The 24,895-nt window shown below is 45.2% G+C and overlaps 1 protein-coding gene across 1 annotated transcript in view; it reads left to right on the forward strand.

Moving 5' to 3' along the window:
- Positions 1 to 24,895, forward strand: part of CACHD1 (cache domain containing 1) — a 212,687-nt gene that overhangs the window by 148,068 nt on the left and 39,724 nt on the right. The window contains exons 5-9 of the mRNA XM_037136252.2: positions 8,319 to 8,445; positions 10,662 to 10,806; positions 11,643 to 11,859; positions 19,684 to 19,833; positions 24,097 to 24,330. Of these exons, the coding sequence (XP_036992147.2) occupies positions 8,319 to 8,445; positions 10,662 to 10,806; positions 11,643 to 11,859; positions 19,684 to 19,833; positions 24,097 to 24,330 (873 nt within the window). The remainder of the gene's footprint in view (positions 1 to 8,318; positions 8,446 to 10,661; positions 10,807 to 11,642; positions 11,860 to 19,683; positions 19,834 to 24,096; positions 24,331 to 24,895) is intronic.

The raw sequence follows: 24,895 nt of genomic DNA on the forward strand, positions 1-24,895 counted from the left end.
ACTGTATGGCTCATTCTTATTGTAGAATTTTGATGCCTTATATTTGACCCTCTATTCCACTTACTTCGCTTTTGCGTGCTTACTGCTTAATGCAGTGCCTTGCCCACAGCAGGCAGGTATGCGGTAAATGCTTGCTGGGTGAGTGAATGAATGACACTAGGATTTTTTCCTGTAATTGTGTTCCCTCATTTTTGTCATGGAATAACCAAGACTTTTGAAGGACCTTAGTGAAGAAAGAAATGTGGTTGTGATTTGCCATGAGGTAGCACTGGTCTCCTTCACTTAGCAGTGCACATGTGACCGTCCCAGGAATGCAGAGTGGCCCAGACTGTGCAGGTGGGTAAATTAGTCACACGAAGCTAACTACCCTGAGTCCAAACACACAGTGTGCACACGAAAATCAGCCCGTCGCTTCTTAGGACCTCATAAACCTTTTGTCTTTTCTTACCTTGGATACCAAAGAAAGTGTCTACTCTGTCTTACAGATGAGAAACAGGCCCAGAGGAGGTTACTGAGCTATCGAGCTTGGTGTGACAGGACTAAACATAGTGTCTTGACTCCTAGCTCAGTGGCCCCCCCACAGCAGGCTGCTTACGATGAAGAGGTGCGTCTCCATCACTGCCTCCGGACACTTCAAACCCTTAATGTCTGAAGCCAAACTCACGGTCTTCTCTCTTCCTACCTCCTCCTCAGCTCATGTTTCATGTGTCACTTCATAGCAGCTCTATTTTATTTTTCACTGAAACTCGAGACCCAGAATGAACCCCAACTCCTTCCTCACACTCCTTCATACTGAACTTCTCTCCGGTGACAACTGTGTGATAGGGCAGACACCAAGGTCATTAAGACCGAGTTCCGACCCTCAGAGAGTTCACAGCCAAGTTGTGTGAGCGTGTGTGTATGTGTTGGGGCAGTGAGGAGGAGGAGAAAAATCAACAAGTACAGTCACCATGCAGTGCTGGGTGCCATCATGGTAAGGTAAGCTCTGGCACTCGACCCAGACTGCGAGGCTGAGCTGTGTCTTACGGGACGGCAGGGATCATCCCGGCGACATGATGGTGGCAGGCACATGTCCCATTTCAGAATCTGTGGAAAGTGCAGACCGCACAGATCTCTGTGTAAGAGGGAATAAGGAACAGAAAATGAAGGTAGTGCTAAGCCTGAATTTAATGGGCCTTTTGTACATCAGTCAGAAGAGTTTTGTTTGGGGGTTGGTTTTTGTTTTGACTTGTTTTTAGGTTGATGTCAACCAAATGACAGACTTTAAGCAGGGGAGACGAGAGACCCTGTGGAGAATGGATGGAAGTGTAGTCAGCCTGGAAGGAGAAAATGTGGCAGACTGTTAAAGGTCATCCAGGAGAGGGAGGGGCTGGGGGGGCGGGTTGCAGCCAGGTGTGGAGTGAGTGGGTTGGCAAGAAGAGGAGAATTGGTGTACACCACGCTTTTAGGTTGGCTTGGCTGAGAACAGGAGAAAGGTCGCTGAACACTTAGAGGTCACCACAGGAAGGCTTCTTTAGTTATCACTGCCACTGGTAGTTTTTTAAGTTAGGAATACTTGAGAGTGTTTATACACTGAAGAAAGATGGTATAGAAAGAAGTGAAACTAAGGAAACAGGACAGTGAAGTTTAATCTCTTGGTCCAGTTGTGCCAAACCTCGGTGGTCGTGAGAGTCATCTGAGTGCTTTGTCAAAAACAGCCATTTTTGGGCCCCTGGCTCAGACAAAGTGAACCAGGATGTTGGCTGGGTAAAGCCTGGGAATCTGCAGGTTTCAAAGCCGATTGAGATGCTCAGCCAGGCCTGAGAACTCCATCCCTGGTATTTTCTTACTGTGCCCATGAATGTGTGAAATCATCTGGATCTGTGGGTCCCTTGGGAACGGCCTACTGGAAAGGAAGAAGGTAGAACAGTAGATCCCATTCTGATGGCCCCAGAGAGTTTTCTGGACTCTGAGCCCCTGACCAGGCTGTCTCAGCTGAACCAGGGGTGGGATGACTGGTAATTTTGCATTAGAGAATTAGCCTAGAAGAGACATGACAAGCTCGGAACAGAACCAGAGATTTAAGGATGTCTTCTACTTAATATTCCACTAAAATAAATACAGTGGGATAGGTGGGTCAGCGGTCATTAGTGTGACTTTGGCAGTGGGTTTTAGCTAGCATAAGCAGTGTAATGGGTGAATCACTGGGCTGCAGGCTCTGGATTCGTTCAGCTTAGAACTCAAGTCACTCTTCCCTTTCTGAGTCAGAATGCCTTTAACTGTATCACAGGGACAGTAATATCTCTTTGGTGAACCTCTACCTTCTGGCTCTTGTTAGCTGCCTGAATAGTAGATAAAACCGCATAGGACTGTTGTGAAAATTAACTGAACTAACATATATAAAAGACTTAGTAATGCGCTTGAGACATGGTTAAATGCTGAATATGTTTAGCACTTCGGGGGCAGTATAAACATTATCTGGGGCCCATGAAACAGAGTCTCTCCTGGATACATGGTGAAGTGATCCTCAGGATATGAGCGAGGAGCAGGAATTGGAAGGATGTGATAGGGTACAATGCCAGAATTTTTGTGAGGAGCCACCAGAATGTTATTTTATTTCATTCCCCTCCAAAATGATGGCTATTGCACTGAATATGACTGAAAGGTACTATGTAATTTGGGGTCTGTTGGGGAAGTAGGTGTGTTTTTATATGTCTGCAACTTTGTGTATTTAGGACAGCTTTTATATTTTGTATTTGGTAAGCTGTGGGAGGTAGATAGCTCTGGGTGTTTTGCTTGGTGGTGTTGGGCTGGGCATCAGAAAGTCCAGAGCTCCTTGAGGTGGGAGGCAACAAGCCTGTTACAGAGCGTGTTTTGTTGTTGTTCCTGCCCCTGGTGGACAGTAGTGAGAAAAACAGAAGTGACAGCCCAGATACACGCAGTTTGCCATCCATCTCTTTCTCATCAGCCTGGGGATTTAAGCACTGAAGAGGGTGGGCAAGACTTGGGCAGCATTGTTGGTTTTGTTTTTACTGAGGAGGTTAATGGCTTTAGAACAGGTCAGATGTAGATGGTGGAATTGGAAGGAGAATACCTGGGGGTCATGGAATCTGGGTCCTATAATTTAGAATCACCCTGTATGCAGGCAGATTTTGAGACTCAGTAAATAGGAGTCGTAAAAAAATAAATAAATGCCTGAAAAGGGGAAAGGCACATTTTTAGGTACTTTTCTGATTGTAGTTGAAGAAAAATAAGCCAGTGTGTTTTACAAAGTTATTTGTGTTTTCTTAGAATTAACATAGGAACTGTAAGAAAGACAGTTTGTTGAAGGCTGTGCAGAGGGGGAGGGAGGGGCCCAGCTTGCCTTCAAAGAACAAGGTGCTGTCACAGGTAGTTCTTCATTCTTCAAACGCCAGTATTGAGTTTCTCCATCATCCTCATCTAAGTGCTTCTTGGTCCTGTTTGGACGTGTTGTTTGGTCTTGGATCACTATTAGCATCTCGTGCTGCTGACCTACAGCTCCTGAGTCAGTAGGGAGTAAAGATGCTCCTTTTTCCTTTTTTTTTAAATAAACTGGACCAAACCCATCCAGTTGTGTGTTCTTTCTCTCTAGTTGTAAATCTGTGTACTTCCCTCCTATTGGCCTTCCTTCTTTGCTGTCTTAACAGTGTTCTCTTTTGGTTACTAAAGAGGGTTTTGGGAAACACCTTGTCTAAATTAATTACTTTACAGATGAGGAAGTTGAGGGGATGTAGGTGAAGAGGAAGATCATCATTTACTACGTCCCTCAGCGGACACTGGCTGACTGCTTCCTGCAAACCAGGCATGTGCCAGGAGACTGGAAATGGGATGGACAAACCTGACCTGGCTCCTGCCTTCGTGGGGTTTGCAGCTCCTCTGCATGAGACATGTATCAAATCGCTTCAAAGATAAACACTGCAAACATTGCCCACGTTTGCTGGGAAGGAAAGCACTGGGTGCTCTGAGGGAGGATGATAATTGAGGGAAGGTCCTCTGAGAGTGTGACCAGAGTTACCCCAGACCAAAGGATCATCTTGTGCAAACAGCTTGGCACATTTGCAAAACTGAAAGAAAAAGCTCTTAACGTATACAGTTTAGTGAGTTGAACAAGAGGAAGGCAAGGTTAGGGAACAGGAAGGGGCCAGCTCGTATAGAGCCTCCCCGAGTTTGGATTTAGTACTAGGGGGGTAGAGTGGGAAACCTTGAAGGGTTTAAAGCATATCCATGGTGGAATTTGATTTCCATTTTGATTTGAATGCTGTATAAAGAGTAGATTTAAGGTCAGAGGGCTTGTCAGTGTCAGGTGGGACTTCGACACATGGCTTCTTATTCCCAGCCCATTCTGATTAATCAAGTCTTCCTTCTAGTTCCTAAGTACCAACCTGAATTAAATAGAAAGTGCAGAATAGCAATGGGCCTGTGTCCAAATGGCTTACTTATGCTTCCTCCCATGAAAGGGGGGTGGGAAGAAACCTAGAAAGTAATTAAGAGGTCTCAGCTATATAATGTCTCAGTTCAATAAAAACCCCTTCTATTATCCAAAACGTGTTGTCTGTTAGCCGTCACTCGGAGTCACGAGTGCTGTAATTACTGTTGACTCTGCCCTGTAAGCTGTAGCTTGTGTCTGTGCCATTTTCTAGGTACGCCAGCTGTGGGGTCAATGGCGAACCCCATGACGTCGGACTCCCCAGCTGGCACGTGCCATTTTTAGCAATTCAGCAGCTTGTTTATTCTCACAACATTAAATGCTACTTAAGCCTTACATCTTATTTGTGAAATTGTGAAATCATTTCTTTTCATCATGTCTCCTGAATTTGTTTACGTTGTCTATTTACAGACTAATGCAACTGATTATTTTGATGGAGAAACACCAGCATGTTTAAATATATTTATTCTGCCTCTCAAGAAATACTCAGTGTGCTTTCTATCTGATGATTGCTGACTCATTTCAGCATGTATTCAGTGACACAGGGAAACAGTCCGGTATTCTGGGAACAGCAAGGGCTCTGGACAGAAATGCCCAGACCAAATCATCACTCTTCCCCAGTGGCCTCGAGCAAGCTCTGCATCTGTAAAATGGGTATAATAAACTCAAAGAGTAATTTTGAAAGGCGGCACACCATATGTAAAACTTGCCAAGTAAATTTTCACTATTTTATTATCACATCAGCTTTACTGAGGTTGTCACTGACATCCAGTAAACTTACATGTTTAAAATATACTGCTGATACATTTTGTCACATTTACCCCATGTGAAATCTTTAGATGAGCGGGCTTTTTACTCCTTTGTTTACCTGCCTGGTCTGTACCTGTTGTAGTGGTGCTGTTGGGAGAAGGGAGTGTTTTTCCCTTCAAAATATTTAGAACGATCATTGCTCTGTATTGCTTTAGTCACGATATTTATTGTTTATTGGACTTGACATTAGAGGCAAGTAAGATTGTAGGATTTATCAAACATCAGTATTAGAAAAACAGTTGAGAAATAAACAGTACTGTGCAGACCATCCGTCCGTAGCCTGCATGCTGCAGCCGTCAATGCTGCGGCTCTCCTAGAGCGTGCGCCTCAGTGGGAGAGAACTGGGGGGCTTTGCCTCAGGGGTACAGAGATAACTCAGGCAGAGACCCTGCCCTCCAGGATCTTAGAATCTAGGGATGAAGTGGAAAGTTACCCATCACAACAATAATACTAACTAAAAGGTGGGAAGAGGTAAAATACTGGAGGGATTCAGAGGGCGCAATAACTTCTGTCTTGGGAATAACCTCCAATGAAGAAGAAAAACATTCATTGCCTCCTTCGCATGTGTCTGTGTGAGGTAGGTGTGCAGAGCAGTTTTGACAGATGTGGGACCTGCCCATTTGAAGCTGAGGGGCTGATGCGGTGCATCATGGGCTGATGGGCTGGGCATCTACCCAGCTTTTTCCTGGATAGTGTCCAGCATTTCTGAAGAAAGGGAGTACGCAGGACCCCAGGCCAAGTTTTCCATTGGCCAGAACACCTAACTGACTCATGTGAATGGAGGAGCCCCCTCTGGGTTGCCCGTGTGGATAATGGGGCTCTCATTCACCTCCACATCTGGGTCAGTGAGGGGCCCACCTGGGGTGCACACCACGATGAAAGATTGCTTCTGGGCTCTGGGGTCCTTATTACCATCGTATCCATCATCTTCTGCTAGTACCAAATAATGGATGAAATTTAATCGGTTGCCAAAGAAGTTCTCAGCGGGAGGATTTGAGGAACCTAGCCTGATACTTAAGCTCTCGTGCTGCAGTGATTATAGGGAACCAGAGTGGCGGTTTTCGTGTGTGGTGAGACCAAATGTATCGTGCACTGTATGAATTGTGATTTATTTTTAAAACATTCTTGCTCTCAATGGCTCCCCTTTTAATAGTCTCATTGTAGCCTGTTTATTGTTACAGATGTTATTTTTAAATGAGGTCATTGAGCTTTCCTTTACTTCCAAAGGCAGTGTTTGCCTTTTTATTGCTGGGTTGGCAGGGCTGCCTAGAGAACAGTGCTAATATGAGATCGAGGTTAAGGCTGCAGACCCCCAGGAGAAGAGGCAGAGGAAAAACCTCTTCCGCGTGAACACGCACTCACATCTGCCTTCCCTCTCAGGAAAGACCGTGGTTGCCTGAGTCCAGGTGATGACCTTGATGAGTCGTCGCCTGGCAGAGCCAAGAGGGGACAGGTGTTGTGGTCACACACTGGGTTGACTTCTTTCTTGTCCACTGAAACCTCAAGCAGGTCAAAACCTCTCTGATCATGGCTTCTTATCTGTACCTTGGGGATGATAATGTTGCTGCTACTAGGATTTTCATGAGGGTAAAACATGCTGCAGCTCCTTGGTACGGGGGGGGCAGGGTAATTGCTCAAGGTGTGAGGCACTGAACATGCTTTAACAAATCCAGCTTGCCACTGATGTTTGTAAATAAGCTCCTATTGGCACACACCCTCATTCACTTACAGCTGTGCGTGGCTGCTTACACACTACAGTGGCAGAACTGGATAATTGCATCTGAGACCACGTGATGGGCAAAGCCAGAATCACTGATGATCTGGCCCTTGACAGAAGTTTGCCGACTGCTGAGCCGGACCAGACGGTGGCCATGTGGCATTCAGAGCTCTTATACGTGTTTTTCTCAAAGGCATCTCACACTTTTCTTTCTTTTTGGCTTTGCTGAGACTCCTTCTCTTATTGAATTGCCTTCTATTCCATTTCCCCGTGTACAGTTCTTTCAGTATATTGGTTAGTACATTAGGGCTTGTTTTTTGGTCATCTTGGTATATTTTGCAGCATGTGAGTCAGTAACCCACACAAAGTATGTGTACGAGTTTGGTGTGGAATAGAGCAAATTGCATGAGAGAAAAGAGACCGCTCTGATTCCAGGGAGAGACGATCAGAAAGACTTCGTAGAGTTTTGGAGACAGGATGGAGAGACACGGTAAGCTGGTGTCTCTCCAGCTGCAGATCAGCGACGGGTGCAGTGTACACAGGAGAGGAGGCAATGCTGCATGAGGTAAAGACAGGAACCGGGACACCTAGGCTTGAATTCCAACTCAGCTATTTATTGAGGAAGCCTTAAGCTCTCTATGCAGATTTTTTCAACTCTTACAACCCACGGACATGAACTAAGGGGGGATGGGATGCAGGAGGGTGGATGAAGGGGGGAAAATTGGGAAAACTGTAATAGCATAATCAGTAAAAAATACTTTAAAAAAGAAAGAAAGAGTAGGGTGTGATGAGCCTGGCGTTGGCGTCTGGGTTAAATGAGATAGCAGAAAGGAAGCCTGTCTCCCAGTGCTGGCGCACTGGAATCATTCCATAAGCTGTTAGTGAATGGCTATGGGTCTGGCCTTTCAAGTACCATCGATGCTGTTTCCCTCATTATGGAGTGAGCAAGGTCAAGGTCACACATCTAGTCCCCCTGGAGACTAGGCCTATTAACATCACTGGTTTCCACAGTTGGAGAATGTACCACAAGCCAGTAAGTATATGCTGACCCACCAGGGACCAGCTCAGCAACGGGAGCGATTCCTGCAAATGAATAATTCATGTTGGAAAAAATAATCCAGGACATACAGTGTCACCATTCAATGTTGAGAGTAATAGCTGCACTTGACTGAAACAGTCATTACATTTTCTAAGATGGGATAATTTTTTAAGGGACACAAAGAATATGTTTAGTAGGAAATTTACAGCCTTATATCTAGTGGGACCGCTTCATACTATGGGCAGTTTATGCAAAACAGATGCCTGCGGAGTGGCGCCGGCGCGCACCTGTGGGCCGACGGCTGCATTTCATGTCCCCTCCTCCAGTTCTTGCAGACAACCTGAAATCCAACCCTGGAATTAAGTGGCAGTATTTCAGTTCCGAAGAAGGAATTTTCACTGTTTTCCCAGCACACAAGTTCCGGTGTAAGGGCAGCTATGAGCATCGCAGTAGGTATGTCGACTTACTTGCTAATGTTGTAATTCCTGCGTAAGACTGACCTGTGTGAGATAGAGGTTCTTCATCTACATACATGGCTCTGCCTCGAGGCTGTGGTTTTAGAAACTTGTGCTTGTTCTGCAGTGACTTCACCTGTGAGCACAGGTCGAATGTGGACGTGTTAGGGAAGGGCAAATGATAGAGTCCAGAGCTTTTCTAGAACTATCAAACAAGCCAAGTTAAACAAGGTGTTTACTGAAAGACATTGAATTCACTGAAGCACCCAAACTGTTCTGAGCTTCTGACATCTTTGGTGAGACAGAAATGGTGATACTGTACCTTCTAAAGTACAGTCCTCAAAGACTTGATAGCCTGTCTCAGAGTACAGTTTGTGATGCCCAGCTCGCCTTTCTGTGATATTATGCTTGGCCAGCCTTTTGAAATGTACACTCAAATCTTGGCTACGAGAAGGGTGAAGGTTGTTAGAAAACAGTGGATTAAAGATCCATCATTAACACAGAAATGACTTGAGGTTTTACCACTTAGCCAGAAGGGCAGCAATGGAGAGATCGTTTGTATGACAAGACTCATCAACTTACAGAACAAACCCGTTGGGCAGAGATGCTCTCCCCAGGAATTCTCAGGGTCTCCCGTTTGCAGTGCCAGGTGTTTGATCCAGAACTTCTGCAGTCAGTGCACCACGCCCCCTTTTCGGGAGTCTAAATTAACTGGAGCCTCTCTTCATCTCATTTTCATTTGCTTCTCAGAGGAGAAATTAGATGGCATGCTGTTTTTCATGAATCACCTGTGAGGGGTAGTCCAGAAGGACAAGCCGGACCTTGTCACACATCAACATTCACCTGCACTAGAGAGGTTTCATGCATCCCAGCTATAAATAAGTTGTGATTTGTATACCCCACTGACGCAGTTTTCACCAACTTGCTGTGGCACCGTGAACACATATATTCTACTTACAAGTTATGTGAGTTGAGTTAGAAAGAGGAAGGTGTGTCCTTTTTAAAAAATCCATTCACATAGCTTGGAGGACCTAAAACGTTCAATATTTCACATGGTTGTCAGTGTTAGGATAGTTAGATTTTCTTCTTTTCGGTTCCATCTTTCATTTCTGCGGCCACGTCTCCTGGATTCTTTTATCCCATTTCACTGCTGGCACAATGGTATCGACTAGCGGCCCTGTCGTATTAATGCAGGACTTTGGGCTTGAGAACAGCGGTGTCCGCTTGGCCACACGTTGAGGGTGTTTGGGACTTTGCCTACATTTCTTAATTTGTGCCCAGGCTTCTGTGACTCAACTGGCATCTAACATTTCACAGAAAAATCTAGTGTTCGAGGGGTGTCAATAAAGGAGAGCATTCTCTTGAGGCTGATTTGCTTTCTTAAGCTCCCCCTAATTTGTTCCAGCTTTAAAGCCATGAATAGAGACCTCATTAAACCTCCTCTCACAGACGATCCTGTACTGCTTTGATGGGGGGCATTTCTCCTTTGGAGCTCTACCCTCCCCCCTTTTCTTACTGTTGGCAAACAAAACCCTGGCAAGAAGAGTGGCTATCACAGGCTTGGGCAAATTTGATGGCACAGTTTTAAATGCTTAGATAAGAAGCCTTTTGGTGGCTGACCTGTGTGAATGGCTTCAGTGCTGAAAGGAAAGGGCCCTCTTAGCACTGGCCTTTGTCTTGCAGGGAGAGAAACCAAACCTGCTATTCAAAGCTGCCCAGCACGCTCCCAGATTATGGGCTGCCTGAGTCCCACTCTGTCAGTCTGCCAAGGAGGGACCCCCGCACTGGCAAGCGGACCTTTTTCTCCCTCTGGTGCTCTCTCTGCAGCTTGAGGGGCCCCCCACTCCATTTCCTGTAGCCAGATGTTGGGTAATGGTGGCAGCATTGTCAGGAGCAGCTGAGATGGTTGCCTTTTGAGGAAAAGCCAGTCTTTCAAAAGATTTGCTCCTTAAAACCTTCTCCTGGTTGCTTTAATCTTTAGAAGAGCTACGTTACCAGTCCCTGGTCGGCAGACCCACACTGTTGCCTTGGGGTGTTGTTTTCAGCGTGTCCGTGTAGTTTCCCGTCCTGTGCCCATCTCTCCGTGTCTGTGTGCCTGGTGGAGAAACATGTATGCACCAGCAGGCCCGCATGTCTGTCGTGCTCACAGCTGTGTTAGGGTGAGGCCTTTTGCTTAAACCAGGACTGACTGCAGAGAGCTTCTGCTCCTTCTAGACCTATCTACGTCTCTACGGTCCGGCCGCAGTCAAAGCACATAGTAGTGATCCTGGACCACGGGGCTTCCGTCACTGACACCCAGCTTCAGATCGCCAAGGATGCTGCCCAGGTCATCCTCAGCGCCATCGACGAACACGATAAGGTGACCGTTATCCCAGTGACCCACCTGGCATTGGCTCAGCCTTGAGCATCTTTGTAAAAGCACTTTATGTTTTATGACATATATTTTTAAGTCCATCTTTAAAATGATGTCGGGGAAAGAGCATGGCGTGGTTTTCACTCTGGTATTTGAGGAAGCAGCTGCCAACTCTGATTCCAAACCTCTTTTCAAACCACCCCCACCCAGCCAAGGCTTGCAATTATTTTATGCCACCTGTTAAGATTTCTAATTAGCTGTGACTTTCACACTGAAAGTTGTGCTAAGGAAAAAAAGGGCGAGGCTTGGATGTTGGTGGCCGGCTGGACTTGATCTGAACCTGGGTGGGAGGGAAGGGGGCAGGGAAGACTGCTGTGGTTTGCTGGTCTCTGGGACGCCTCAGAGACAGGTGTGTTCACAGCTAACGATAATCTGTTGCCCGTGGACATTTTCTGCTTCATCATTTTGACTTTTCCAACTCACTAGTGTAATTGTTTACAACACACACCCCACATCTTTACCCCACCTCCAGTTGGAAAATCAAGATGGTTAATACTTGCTAAGATTTTTTTCCTGCACGAAATACTTTTTTTTTTAATGTTATATGTGAACACCATACCACTGACTTCATCTTGGAGCAAAATCAACCTCTGGGATCCCTCCCTCTTACCAGTCCTTAACTAATCCTTTTCAAAGTTGATAGATGTGTGCCTCCGGGCATTTATTTTTAAAGTCTCAGAAATCTGTAGGCCTTCTCATTCCTTGGGCTCTTTTGAAATTAAAAAAAAAACAAAAAACACCATTACGTGTTATCCAGCAGGTTTCGTTTTTCTCTCCTCCAGATCTCGGTGCTGACTGTGGCCGACACTGTGAGAGCCTGCTCGCTGGACCAGTGCTACAAGACGTTCCTGTCTCCCGCCACCAGTGAGACAAAAAGGAAAATGTCCACCTTCGTCAGCAGCGTCAAGTCCTCGGACAGTCCCACGCAGCATGCGGTGGGGTTTCAGAAGGCGTTCCAGCTGATTCGAAGCACAAACAATAACACCAAGTTCCAAGCGAGTAAGGGCATTTTCTCAGAGGACTTATAAACTAATGGATAAAGGATGGTGATAGGAATACATTATAAATGGACCACACCACAATGTATAGAGGGATTTTTTTTAAATGACTTAGGAAAACATGTTTGTGTATTGCCATAATGGTCATCTCATGCTAGGGTCCTAACTAGATTTTCTCTTCTTTTCCTATCAAAGGTACTCAGTTTGCACAATTTCTTCACTCCCAGAGCCTCCTCTTTCTGCCCCTTTACTAAGAACATGTCCCCAGGTATTTCCCAGGGGAACACCCGCTTCCTTTTTCATGGGGATTGTCAGCCTTGCCTCCTCACTGACTTAGAGTGGACGCCTGCTTGTGCCCAGTGTGCATGTAACCGGGACAGTGGGAGTCCCGGAAGAGGGAGGTCCTTCCATCTTCTAGTCAGCTGTCATTGAGATGGGCATCGCCCTTCAAATGTACAAAGGCACTCTAACTTAATTTTATGTATCAAAGAAAATCTGGAATTAGGATGCATACTAAAAGGATATTTGAAATAAGACACATGCTTTGAAACTTCTGAAAGAAATCTGTGTGCCTAATTTTCCCTTTTATATTTGAAAATCTATTTGTAGGGTTTCTCTTTAAATGAATGTCTCCTTGAGGTAAATTTAAAGAGTATCTTTGGTAAACTCTTTATTGCGTGTGCATTAGAAAGAAGGCAGCACGGTAAATGCCAAGCACAGTGCCTGGCACATGGTGGGCCCTTGAAAGAAGGAAGCTGCTCTAGTTACTGTGACTAGTGACGGTAGATGGCATGTGAGTTCTGTGTGTCAGGGTATCGTCATCTCATAGTTCGTTATTATCATCTCACAGCTTCCATGAGTCAGGAGTCCAGGTAGAGCTTAGCCGGCTGGGTTCTCTGTTTGGGATCGCACAAGGGTGCAGTCCGGCTGTCAGCCAGGTCTGTGGTCTCATTGGAGGGTTGGAGTCCTCTTCGGAGCTCAGTCATTGACATCATTGATTTCCTGGCAACTGTAAAATCCACGTCCGCTTGCTTCTTCAAGGGCAGCAGGAGAGCATCTCCTCTTCCAGCTCCTCACGTCAGGGAAGGCTTTAAAGGTCCTGTCTATAGATCAATCGGACCCACCTTCCCTTTCAATTTAATGAGGTTGAGCTCCCTTGTGATTGACTTATTAGAGACCTTAATTCCATCTGCAAAATCACTCCATCACTTTTGCCATAGTCTGTGGGTTAGAAGCAAATTACTGGTCATGCCCACACTCAGGAGGGGAGGGGACTATGCAAGGGTGTCGGTCATCGGGCTCATCTTAGAATTTTCCCAACCAGCCCTGAAAAGTGCCAGCTACTGATGACCAATATGACAGGATGGCCAAGTGTAAAGTTCCCCAAGGTTCAGCAAGACCAGTTGATAAGGCTGACTTTTTAAATACTCAAGATTCATGATGGGCTAGTTGGTCAATGCCATTTACCTGTAGGTGTCATCTCCCAGGTGCTGTCCACCTGTTGGCATTCCTCAGTGGAAGCGTTCTTTCTACTTGATTCTTTGGCCATCAAACTAGCTTTGGAGTTTAAGTCCAATTTTGATGAGGGCATTATTTAAATCATGGAGAGAAGTATCAGCCTGGCAGTGGCCAGGTGGTGAATGTGAGTCCAGTGAGCCCAAGGCAGGGTGGCAAGGACTGTTTGCGGGGCACCGTCACTGCAGAGTGCCCGCTCCGCCAGGAGGGCGGCTGCTCTTCTGTTCAGCCTGCGTTTCCAGGAAGGAATTTCTGCCCAGGGCTGCCAGGTCTTCTGTTTCAAGAGAAGCCAGAAATCTGGATTTTTATGTGAAATCCCTTGATTGTCAAATTTTAACATTCCAGCTCTAAAACTGTGAGTAGAGAACTCATTAAACCTCTTCTTACAAATCTTCCTACACTGCACATTAGCAGAAGGCTACTTTGATGGGAAGCATTTGTCTTCTGTGTGTTTTGTTTGTTTTTAATGCGTAGAGTAGTTTTTTTTAGGCCAAGTAACATGTTTCTCAGGTTTAGCTCACAGGTCTCCACTTAAAGCTTCTTCTGACAGTTTGGAGAGGGGAAAAGAGCCCATGGGGTTGCATAAACAAATACCTCGGGAATTAGCATTGTCCAGTTTACTCGGGAGAGGTTTGAGGTGCTCCGAAGCAGTATAGTATAGTGGTTAAACATGCAGGTTTTGGGTTTCAACCAGTGTGGTTTCAAATTCCTCCTCTGAAATTTTTCTAACCTTGTGAACTTGAGTAAATTATTTGATCTCTCCAGGACTGATTTCCTCATCCACAAACTGGGGGTGATAATAAGATCCAGAATTCCATCATAAATATTAAATAAATGTAGCTGCGGTTATTATGATATTCAGTTTCCTCCAAGACTCCCAGCTAACCTGGAGCAGAGACCCCAGGCATCCTAAATTGACCTCAAGCCTACCTGTGACCAAGGCCCAAAAGTAGCCTTGGCTACAACACAGTGGGGGGTCTGTATACGCCTCCTAGGAGCTTGCACTATATATACATCACTCCTGGTCATTCCACAGAAAATTATTTAGCATCTACTCTGTACCTGGCACTGCTTTAAGGCCATGGGGTGGGGTTATTCTAATGAGTCAGACCTACCCAGTAGGATTGTTGTGAGGATGAATCTGTGCATGAAAGTAAAATATCGGCCCCATATCAGTAGCCATATAAACAAAAGACACATGTCATAAGTTATTGTAGCTTTGCACTAATAAGAAAAATCTAAAACTTTAATCTAGTGCTGGCTCTTTTTCAGTCATATAATAGATCTATAATTGATGCCATCAATACCGACATTTGGGTTGTTTGTCCTGGGCTTGTTATTGGGGTGGTTGTTTGCTGGGTCACTTTATAGCAGATGGCTGGGAGTGGCGATGTATTGGCATGGTCCAGATCTGAGTTGTTCTTTCCTTTTTGATGTTGACCTTAAGACATCCAGGCAGCCTAGACAGGGGCTTGCCAGCTGGAGAGTGCATTGCATTTTCTTCTAGGTCCATGCTAAGTTGTTGCTCTGCCCCAAGTCCCTACGGTTACTCAGCCCTGACATTACTCATCACAAGGTTTAAAGTTCCACTGAGTGACTAGACGGGATGTTCTAATAAGTAAAAGTAAATCAGACCAAAATTTGCAGGTGTGGTATCCAAGAATAGAAAAATAACTCAATTTGGATTGAAGATAGGATGGGAATGGAGACAGGGACTGGGCTGAGACAGTGAAGATGCTCATCAGATGTGTAGCTTATTGTGGGGATGGAGAGGAAATACCCTGGCTGCCAAAGGAACTTGTGGGCTGCAGGCCTTCCAGCTTTCCACGCACGGGCCTGTGCCCTAGAACCAGGTCTCAGTGACAACATGCGTAATCAGAATCATAAAGCCAAGTAAGAAACTCAGTGGGTTTTTTTAAGTCAGTTTTACAGGAATTTATACACAGTACCTTCGCCACAAGGCAATGGATTATCTCATAACTTTAGAGCAGTCTGAAACTTTAAGTGAGATGCTTGCAGGGATGAATTTGCCACATTGGAAAAATATCACCACCCAGTTTAAGACAGGGATATTCCTAGGCTTATGGATCTTTTGTGTATATTTCATCAGTATTCCCTTCCTAATTTCTGATAGTGTGATATAAATTTGAAGTTAGTGTTCTATTAGAGAATTATTCAAGCATCAAAATTGGCTTTAAGACTTGCCTATACATGGGGGGAGGGGACAGTGGGGAGAAGGGTTTTCAGGAACTACTATAAAGGACACATGGACAGAACCAAGGGGGAGGGAGGAAGCAAGGGAGGGAGGTGGGTTTGGGAGAAGTAGGGGGAGAGGAAGGGAGAAGATACGGGCAATGTAATTGAACAACAGTAAAATAATTAAAAATTTTTAAAAGACTTGTTTATATGATAAGTCTTAGTAGTAACTAAGGGATAGCAACTTTGAAGGGATTTACTTCTTTGAGTCAAATGTTATTGAATCAGTTCATTTGCCTGCAGCATTGATTCAACATAAGTGATCTATTCAGTGGTGTATAATAAAGGACACTTTCTAAGTCTAAATTGGAAATCTATAAATTGCAGGAACTTTAAGCATGGTATCCTCAACATTGGGAGGATAATTTTTTAAAACAGTAACTGTATACATTATCTGTTGCTGATTGACCAATTACCCCAACACTCAGTGACTTAAAATAATAAGCATTTATTATTTCGGTAACTGTAGGTCAGGAATTTGGGCACAGCCTAGCTGGATAACTGTGGTTAAAGGTGTCCCATGAGGTTGCAGTCAAACTCTTGGCCAGTGTTGCTGTTTTCTCGAAGTTCAGCCTGGGGAGGATTGGCTTCCATGTTCACTCAAATGGGTTCTGGTGGGATCCAGTTCTCAGGGCCTCAATTCCATGCCTCTCCACAGAACAGCTAACTAGGTGTATCTGGCTTCCATCAGGGGGAGAGAGCACCAGGAGTAGAAGCCACTGTCTTCTTGTAATTCAACCTCTCTCGTCACCTCTGCTGTGAGTCATTAACTCCAGCCTACACGCCCAGGGAGACTATTGCCCAGGGATGCTGATGTCCAGTGCTGGGATCACTGGGGGTCCAGTTGGGGGATCGCCTGCCACAGCAACTCTGAAGTAACCTCTATTAATGACAACAATTAGGGCTTGGAGAAATAAGCATATCACATGTTGTATAAACAGGTATTTCTCAATAAAAAACGCAAACTGATATGCAGGATGTCTTACAAATCTGTGTTGAATCAAAGAACCTCAGATTAGAAAGAAAATGTAAAAATCGAAACAAGCTTCAGGACTTCCGCCAAGATGGAGGATTAAGGTGGATGTGCCTGCCTCCTCTCACAACCAAGTTTAAGGACAACTAAATATTAGCACCAGAAAACACAACCAGAACACGGAAAACTGAACTTTTCGGAAGTCCGCAAACAACAAATCCTTCAGCCCGACCCGTAAGGGGCGAAACCGGCGAAACCGGCGGGACCCGGGCGCAGGCGCGGAATCCAGACGCGCGACTCTTCGGAAGTCCGCAAACAACAAATCCTTCGGCCCGACCCGTAAAGGGCGAAACCGGCGAAACCGGCGGGACCCGGGCGCGGGCGCGGAACCCAGACGCGCGACTTTTCGGAAGTCCGCAAACAACAAATCCTTCGGCCCGACCCGTAAGGGGCGAAACCGGCGAAACCGGCGGCGGGTGAGGAGTTACAAAGGAGAACTCGATCGACCCGGGCGCGGGCGCGGAATCCAGACGCGCGAATCCAGCCGCACGGGGTTCCAAACCCAGGATTGGACCTAGTGAGCAGCCCACCGGGTGAGCGACTACGGAGGAGTCAGTGGGGAGGCGGTGGCAGCGAGTTGACTGTGGGTGCCCGGTTACGCGCGGGTGAGGGAGTGAGCGGCGGCGGCGCCATTTTCCCCGCTCTGACCACGCCCCCATATACAGCGTCACAACCCAGCGACCTGGGACTCCAAGGCGCCGCTTCTTTCACTTAAAGGGCCAGAACAGACCAAAAATGTCGCAGGGGGACCTCAAAGTCCCGGAGATAAATCTAAGTGACGAAGAAATAGCAAATCTCTCAGACGCACAGTTTAAAACACTGGTCGTCAGCTTCCTCACAGATCTGGTGGACTATAGCCACAAATTAGAGAAACATATGAAGGCTAAATTAAGGGAAATGAATGGAATTCCACAGGAAACCCATAGAGATGAAAAAAAAAACTGGGACTCAACTCAATGGAGTGAACCAGAAGGAAGAAAAAAATGATCAATCAGAAAGGAATGAAGAAATAAGAATTCAGAAAAATGAGGAGAAGCTTAGGAACTTCCAGGACATCTATAAACGCTCCAATATCCGAATTATAGGGGTACCAGAAGGGGGAAAGACACAACCACCAGTGGAAAAACTATTTGAACAAATAATAAAAGAAAATTTCCCCAATCTGGCAAAGGAAACAGACTTCCAAGAAATCCAAGAAGCCCAGAGAGTACCAAAAAAGTTGGACTCAAGAAGAAACACACCAAGGCATATCATAATTACATTAGCCAAAATTAAAACGAAGGAGAGAATCCTGGAAGCAGCAAGAGCTAAGGGGACAATCACCTACAAAGGAGTCCCCATCAGGCTGTCAGCAGATTTCTCAAAAGAGACCTTACAGGCAAGAAGGGGCTGGAAAGAAATATTCCAAGTCATGAAAACTAAAGACCTACAACCAAGATTGCTCTACCCAGCAAAACTTTCATTTAGAACGGAAGGACAGATAAGGTGCTTCTCAGATAAGACCAAATTCAAGGAGTTCATCATCACCAAGCCCTTATTATACGAAATGTTAAAGGGACTTATCGAAGAAAAAGAAGTTAAAGAAACATGAACAGTGAAAGGACAACAAGCTCACAGTTATTAACAACCACACCTAAAACGAAAGCAAACTAAAAGGACAGCTAGATCAGGAGTGGAAACATAGAAATGAAGATCTCAAGTAGGGTTAGCAACAGGGGAGTGGGAGGAGAAGACGGGGAGAGAAGGTACAGAAAACAAGTAGCATAGACAGTAGATAGAAAATAGATGGGGGGGGGCAAGAATAGTATGGGAAATACAGAACCTAAAGGACTTGAGACACATGGACATAAGCTAAAGGGGGGGTAATGGGGGGGTCGGGGGGGCAGGGTGGAGGGGAATGAAGGGGGGAATAGAACAACTGTAACAGCATAAACAATTCAAAAAAAATAAATAAATTTATTTAATTTAAAAAAAAAAAAAGAAAATGTAAAAATCAAGTTCTCTTCCTTCCTTCCATTAAAGCCATTATTCAGCCTCTGTCTCTGGGTTTGTAATGCAGGAAATCTATCTTTGTTGTTTTTGAGTAAATCCACTTGAAAGGAGTTCTTCACACTGAGCTAAAATGACTTCTTAATTAGCTCTACCCATTAGCCCTGGTAGGAAAGCAGTTTTAACCTCGAGTCCCAGGTGCTACTTGACACCACTGCACGAGTTTTGCTTTGCATTTGGGTCTGTGTTATGGTTTCTTCTTTTGTCTTTTGCCCTCCCTCTGTTGGCAGCCACCCCTCTGCTTTCAGTCTTTTCTTACATTAACCGGTGAGCTTTCCCAGCACCCCCGGGAAGCAAGTTCTGTCATCCCCACCTTGTGGACCAGGACGCGTGGGTGGAGAGAGGTTCAGAAATTTGCCTGCAACACCCAGACACAGCTCGTAGGTACCAGAGCTGGGAGTTGAACACAGGCAGCCTGGCTCCTACGTCTGTGTCTTACTGCTCTTCTACCCTGGCGAGTTTTAAAAATAAAAACAGTTTGGAACTACTTGGCATGGGGGACATAACTGCACACATCTCAAGAGCCCCTGGAAGAACCACCATTTTTAAAGGCCAGTCCCTCCCCCACCAAGAAAAAAAAAATGTGCATTCTTGGCAAGAACCCTGAGTCACTAAGGAAAAGATTAAATCAGGTTCTGAAGCCTCATTTTCAGAAGGCAGAAGAGACTTCCATTTCGGATAGCTAAATTACCTGAACCATGGGTGCCTAAAGGAAGTCTCCTTTTATCTGGTAAATTTATTAGGAACACTTCTTTACCTGACAGTGGATGAATGAGGCCTCGTTGTCAACAAAGGGCAGCAGGGATGAGAAGCAGAGGTGGGGAGATGAAAGCGCGGCATCAAATGCGAAGGAGCAGGAACGGTGGGGCCAGGCAGGTCCCCGAGGCAGTGAAGTCCAGGGGATGTGACAAAGGAATGGAACTGCTGCCTTGAGCCAAAATCCAATGTAACAATTTGTATGTTTTTGTTTAGATACAGACATGGTCATAATTTACCTGTCAGCTGGCATCACATCAAAGGACTCTTCGGAAGAAGATAAAAAGGCGACTCTCCGCATCATCAATGAAGAAAATAGCTTCCTAAACAACTCCGTGATGATTCTCACCTATGCCCTCATGAACGGTAGGTAGCGTTTCGAGATTTCTCTTTCAGATGAAAGTTCTCTCTAAGTGTATGCTGCTTTCATAAAAATAGAAAAGAACCCTCGCGGTGTGCTTTGATGAAGGGCATAAGGAGAGGGCACCTAGGCAGCTTCCTTCCTGAGCCCAGCTTTCTCTCTCTCGTGGGCATTCGGGATGTGTGTTAGACAGACCTTTCTCTTCATCTCTCCCGCCAGCAGCTCATTTCTAAACCTTCTCCAATCATGTGGTCTTGCAGAGCAGTCTGCACAACTCCTTCCCTCCCTCCCCCATTTCTCCTTCGTATTCTTGGATTTTGATACTGCATGGAGGTAACTAAGTTTTTTCTCTGATTTAAGGAAGTCGAGGCACTGACCGACATTCTCCTGCGAGACTGTGAATATCACATTTCCCCACTGACTCACACCCTGAAGCCTCATCTGCTACTTGCTTCTCCTCAGCTTTCTGAGCTGTCTGTATAATGGAGACAAATGCTACCCACTTGGCAGGGTTGTTGTGGAGATTCACCCTACGTATTAAACACCCAGGACAGTGCCCGACACCTGCAAGAAACTCGTTAAAGTTCTTATGGGTTTTTTTGTTTGTTTTTGCTGTTAAATTGGACATTAATTATACGAAAGGATTTAGTCAGTTGGCAGATCTGACAAAATGCTCTGTGCCCAGCCTGTCCTCCAGTGTGACCACAGCTCAGTGTTCTGACCTCTCTGCTGTGTCTTGTCTCCCCGCCTGTTAACGCGTTGCTCTCTCAAAACATCTCCAGGCCCCTCGTTCTCCGTTCCAGGCTGTAGGCTCTTGTTTCTAAGAGGCCGTGTCTCCATCCAGCACCCCTTCCCGCCTCTGGCCTTCATTTCTCCCATCCGCGTCCAGAGTTCCATGCAGAACCACTTGGCTTTAGGGACAGTGGTTTTCGTATTTTAACATGCTGAAGATCACGTGGAGTTATTTCTGTGAAAAAGCAGACTCCCAGGCAGTGCCTTCCGATTTTCTTTCAGACCCTCTTGGGTGGGGTCCTGGAATGCAAATTTGGGGCTGCACAGTCCTTTCCAGGTATTTTGTGGCCTGCACATGGCAGAGTGCCAGGCATGTGGTCTGGAAGTTCTGGGTTCCAATCTCCATCTGTTAGCTGTGAGGCTTATTGCAAGTTACATCCTTGCTTTAGGCCGCAATTTTGTCTGTAAAATGAAAGAATAAAATATACATAGGGTTGCCATGATAATAAGTAAACAAGATACGATGCATTTAAGGTTCCTGACACAGCACCTGGTAAGCAACCAGTCCCTTGGAGCAGGTGAATGAGAGAATGAATGACTGTGATTTCTGTCCCAGGATGGCTCCGAGGCAGAGGTGCTTCCCCACGCTGGGTCGTTTCAGTGTTATCTCTAAGTGCCAGTCTCTCTTTTTTCATATGGCTAACTTCTTTTAAGAGGGAGGAAGGGATAGAGGTAAGGAAAGGGGGTGTGGAAGGAGGGAAGGAAAGAGGGGAAAGGTAGGGATCAGAATGGGGATGGGAAGGAAAATTTATCAAGCCCACAATGTAACCTAGCTGAGGTTTTAGAGCTGTATCATGCAAAGTCCCTGACCTCAGGAAGCTTATAACCTAGTGAGAAAGACAGACAGACTAGGCAGATACATTAAATGCAATAGTACAGGAGTAAGGAAACGTAAAAGGGAGTAATCGCATCTTCTTTCCCACTAGATCTGAAGGTCTGCTCAGGCAGACGCTGTGTAAAGGGCTTCCTTGCTCTCACCCATGTCTTCACTGCTCCTAAATCTTCCCACCAAGAGTATCTTCTGTACCTGCTCTGCCCCTGATAGTTTCGTTCTGGAAAACCTCTGGCTGCTTCCCTCGAACCACCCCTGTCTCTTCTTGCTCCCTTTAACCCAGCCAGACACCCAGCCTTGCTGCCATCTGTGCCCCTCCCGAGTGCCGTCTCTGCACATGTTCACAGGCACCGACCCATTCCCCTGCTCTATCAGTTTGGCTTTACATAAGGAAGCAGGACCACTCTCAGAAGTTTGGTATAACAGATTTATTGTCAGGATTCCAGTGCACAAAATTATGGCGAAGACAGGGAAAGTACAGAAGAGTTGGTGATTCAAAATTTAGCAGCCAGCTGTGGTGAAAGTACAGAAGAGTTGGCGATTCAAAATTTAGCAGCCAGCTGTGGTATGGGTGAACTAGTTAGAGCCTATAGGAATCTCTAGAACCAAGAAAAATTGAAGGCTGTTTAGGAAGCCTGGTGTGGAAGTCGATGGGAGGTTGTTGGATTTTCGTGGCTGCTGCCTCTGTGAATTTTGAGTGAAGTGTCTGGAGTGGGATCACTCTGGGGGAGCCAGCCAGCAGCTGGGGAAGGAAACTGGATCAGATCAGAGTGAGTGAGACAAACTAGGTCATTCTGGTCCTTCTGCATCTTTCACCATCTCTCACTTCTCTTAAATCTCACAACTTCTCTTTTGTTCACCTTTAACCTGGAGGCATAAAGGGAAGGGGATTCTGGGAAATGTAGTTCCTAGCATGACTGTGTAGATAATAGAATCATCCAGCATACTTAAACCAGTCTGCACCTCTACTGCCAGCCCTGCATAACAACATTTCTTGATAGGCTGATATAAAATTCCCAATCTTTGATAGCCTTGCATCCCACACTTTTCTTCTTTAGCTAGAGGATATTCCTGTTAAATACTTTTCTTTTATATTTTGAGAGCACCAAGCAGTACATGACAAAGAAAGAAAATGTATTTATTGCCTTAACTTGTCTCCTTTTATCATTCACCTCTGGGAGCATCAGAGCTTCTCATGGGTAGGAAGGTCAGGGATCAGGGATCAGGGATCAGTCACATGTTTTCTGTTGTCTTTTACTCCTAAAGGTACCACTTCCACCCCCCCATCTCAACCTTATGTCACACAAAGGGGACAATAACCTGGTTCTGACTTTCCCTAAGCATTGCATGAGGGGACCAAAAGCCAAGTTATTAAAATACAGTATATGTTAAGAAAGAAATGGTATCCATTAGATACTACTGTGACTTTAGAAATAAACTCACAAGGCTAAGAGTATATATACTCCCCATTATACAGTGCTAATGTCACATGAGGTGGGTGAGCCGTAAACTCTTCAGATTTTTTTTTTAATGACTAAATAGTTCAAGAACGTGAGGCAAAGCCTCTTTAAAACTCATTGGTAGAATCTCAGTAGTGATTGAAATCATTTGAATTTGTTTACAGTGGTACCCATATGGGATCAGTTACTAATCCTCTTGACTGTGTTCCAACAATAGCAAACCAAAATTTTTAAAGGTTTATTGAATTTTTGTGCTATAGATTACAGATGTTGCAGAACAGTGCATCCCAATATGCCTAAATCTTTTACAAACTTTTTAAACTGTCTAAACGTAAAAAATATACATAAAATACATCAAATCCAGTATTACCCTAACAATACCATCCACGAAAACATTTGCAATTAAAATGAGCTCAAAGACACAGTGTTTGGAGGCATCCTGAATGCAGCCCATAATTCTTTCATTTAGTTGCATGAGACTTTGGCAAGTGTTTAATAGGCGAGGATGTAAGAAATGAAATGGTAAACCTCTGTCCTTTAAACTCTTACAACTTCATCTACTAATTTAAATTAAATGCAGACTTCTTAGTCATGACTTTTGCTTTCAAATGTTAAATGCAAAAAAATACTTTAAATATAATTAAACTTTTAGGGAAGAACATCTTCACTAAATGGGGCTTCTTTATTTACTCATGTGTTTTTCATTGTTGCCTTTTTTAAAAGATGTTATTTATCATTTTATAGAGATGGGAAGGGAAGGAGAATGAGGGGGAGAGACATTGACCAGTTGCCTCTCATGTGTCCCCAATTGAGTACCTGGCCTGCAACCCAGGCATGTGCCCTGACTGGGAATCAAACCAGTGACCTTTTCATTTTGCAGGCTAGCACTCAATCCACTGAGCCATACCAGTCAGGGCATCATTGTTGCCTTTTAAAGAACCCCTTTGCACTCTTGACTATCTGAGGAAAGAATACACATCAGGCTTTGTTCCTCAGCAAGAACTGGTATCCACGTCCAGAGTCCAGATTGTCTCTGCAAAGACCTCTCTGGCGGAGGGGTCATTGTTCGGCAGAGGCATTACAAGACCTCAGCCATGCCCTAATATTAGCTCTAAACAGCAAGGTTATTATAGAAATATACACCATTTTGCCTTACATTGTCTTTCCTTGCCTTCCCATTTCAGATGGGGTGACTGGTTTGAAAGAGTTGGCTTTCCTGAGAGATCTGGCTGAACAGAACTCGGGGAAGTATGGCGTGCCGGACCGGACAGCCTTGCCTGTGATTAAGGGGAGCATGATGGTGCTGAACCAGCTGAGTAACCTGGAGACCACGGTCGGCAGGTTCTACACCAACCTTCCCAACCGGATGATCGACGAAGCTGTCTTTAGCCTCCCCTTCTCTGACGAGATGGGAGATGGTGAGTTTGGAGGAAACTCCTGTTAAAAGAAAGGGAAAGGGAGTGGATGTGAGTCCACGAGGATCCTAATTTTAAATGTTGTTCAGTACCTGCCTGTGCGCATTGGAGGGTCTGGGCAGGTGAGGCAGTGGACGTTTCTTTCCCTGGTCAGAGGGTCACCTGACCCCACTGCATCCATTCCTTCCTCCTGGGCCCCAGCTCAGTTGACATAATGAGCAACAATATCTACTTGTGAGGATTCCCCCAGATCCAAAAGTTAGCGAGTTGGAACTAAAGAGTAACTTTGCATAGTTGGTGGTGAATAAAACCCAACAGTGCTTGGAATTCAGCCTCAAAGGCAGAGCAACATGGTGTAGTCAACAAACACAGGCGTAGGTGGCATGAGAGAGGGTCTCAAATCCCGCTCTACAGCTGAGTTGTTGGTCACTTAATCTTCTTAATTCCCATTTGGTCATCTGTTAAAAGTGTAATAACATTTTTCATGTAATTAATTTTTGAGGCCATTAGGATTGTAAGATTTGTTAGTACCTGGCATTCTTCTCAATAGTAATTACTGCTCTTGTTT

This window comes from Artibeus jamaicensis, unplaced genomic scaffold (genome assembly GCF_021234435.1).
Source record: "Artibeus jamaicensis isolate MK-2021 breed Jamaican fruit bat unplaced genomic scaffold, CSHL_Jam_final scaffold_1019, whole genome shotgun sequence".
Classification (NCBI taxonomy): domain Eukaryota; kingdom Metazoa; phylum Chordata; class Mammalia; order Chiroptera; family Phyllostomidae; genus Artibeus; species Artibeus jamaicensis.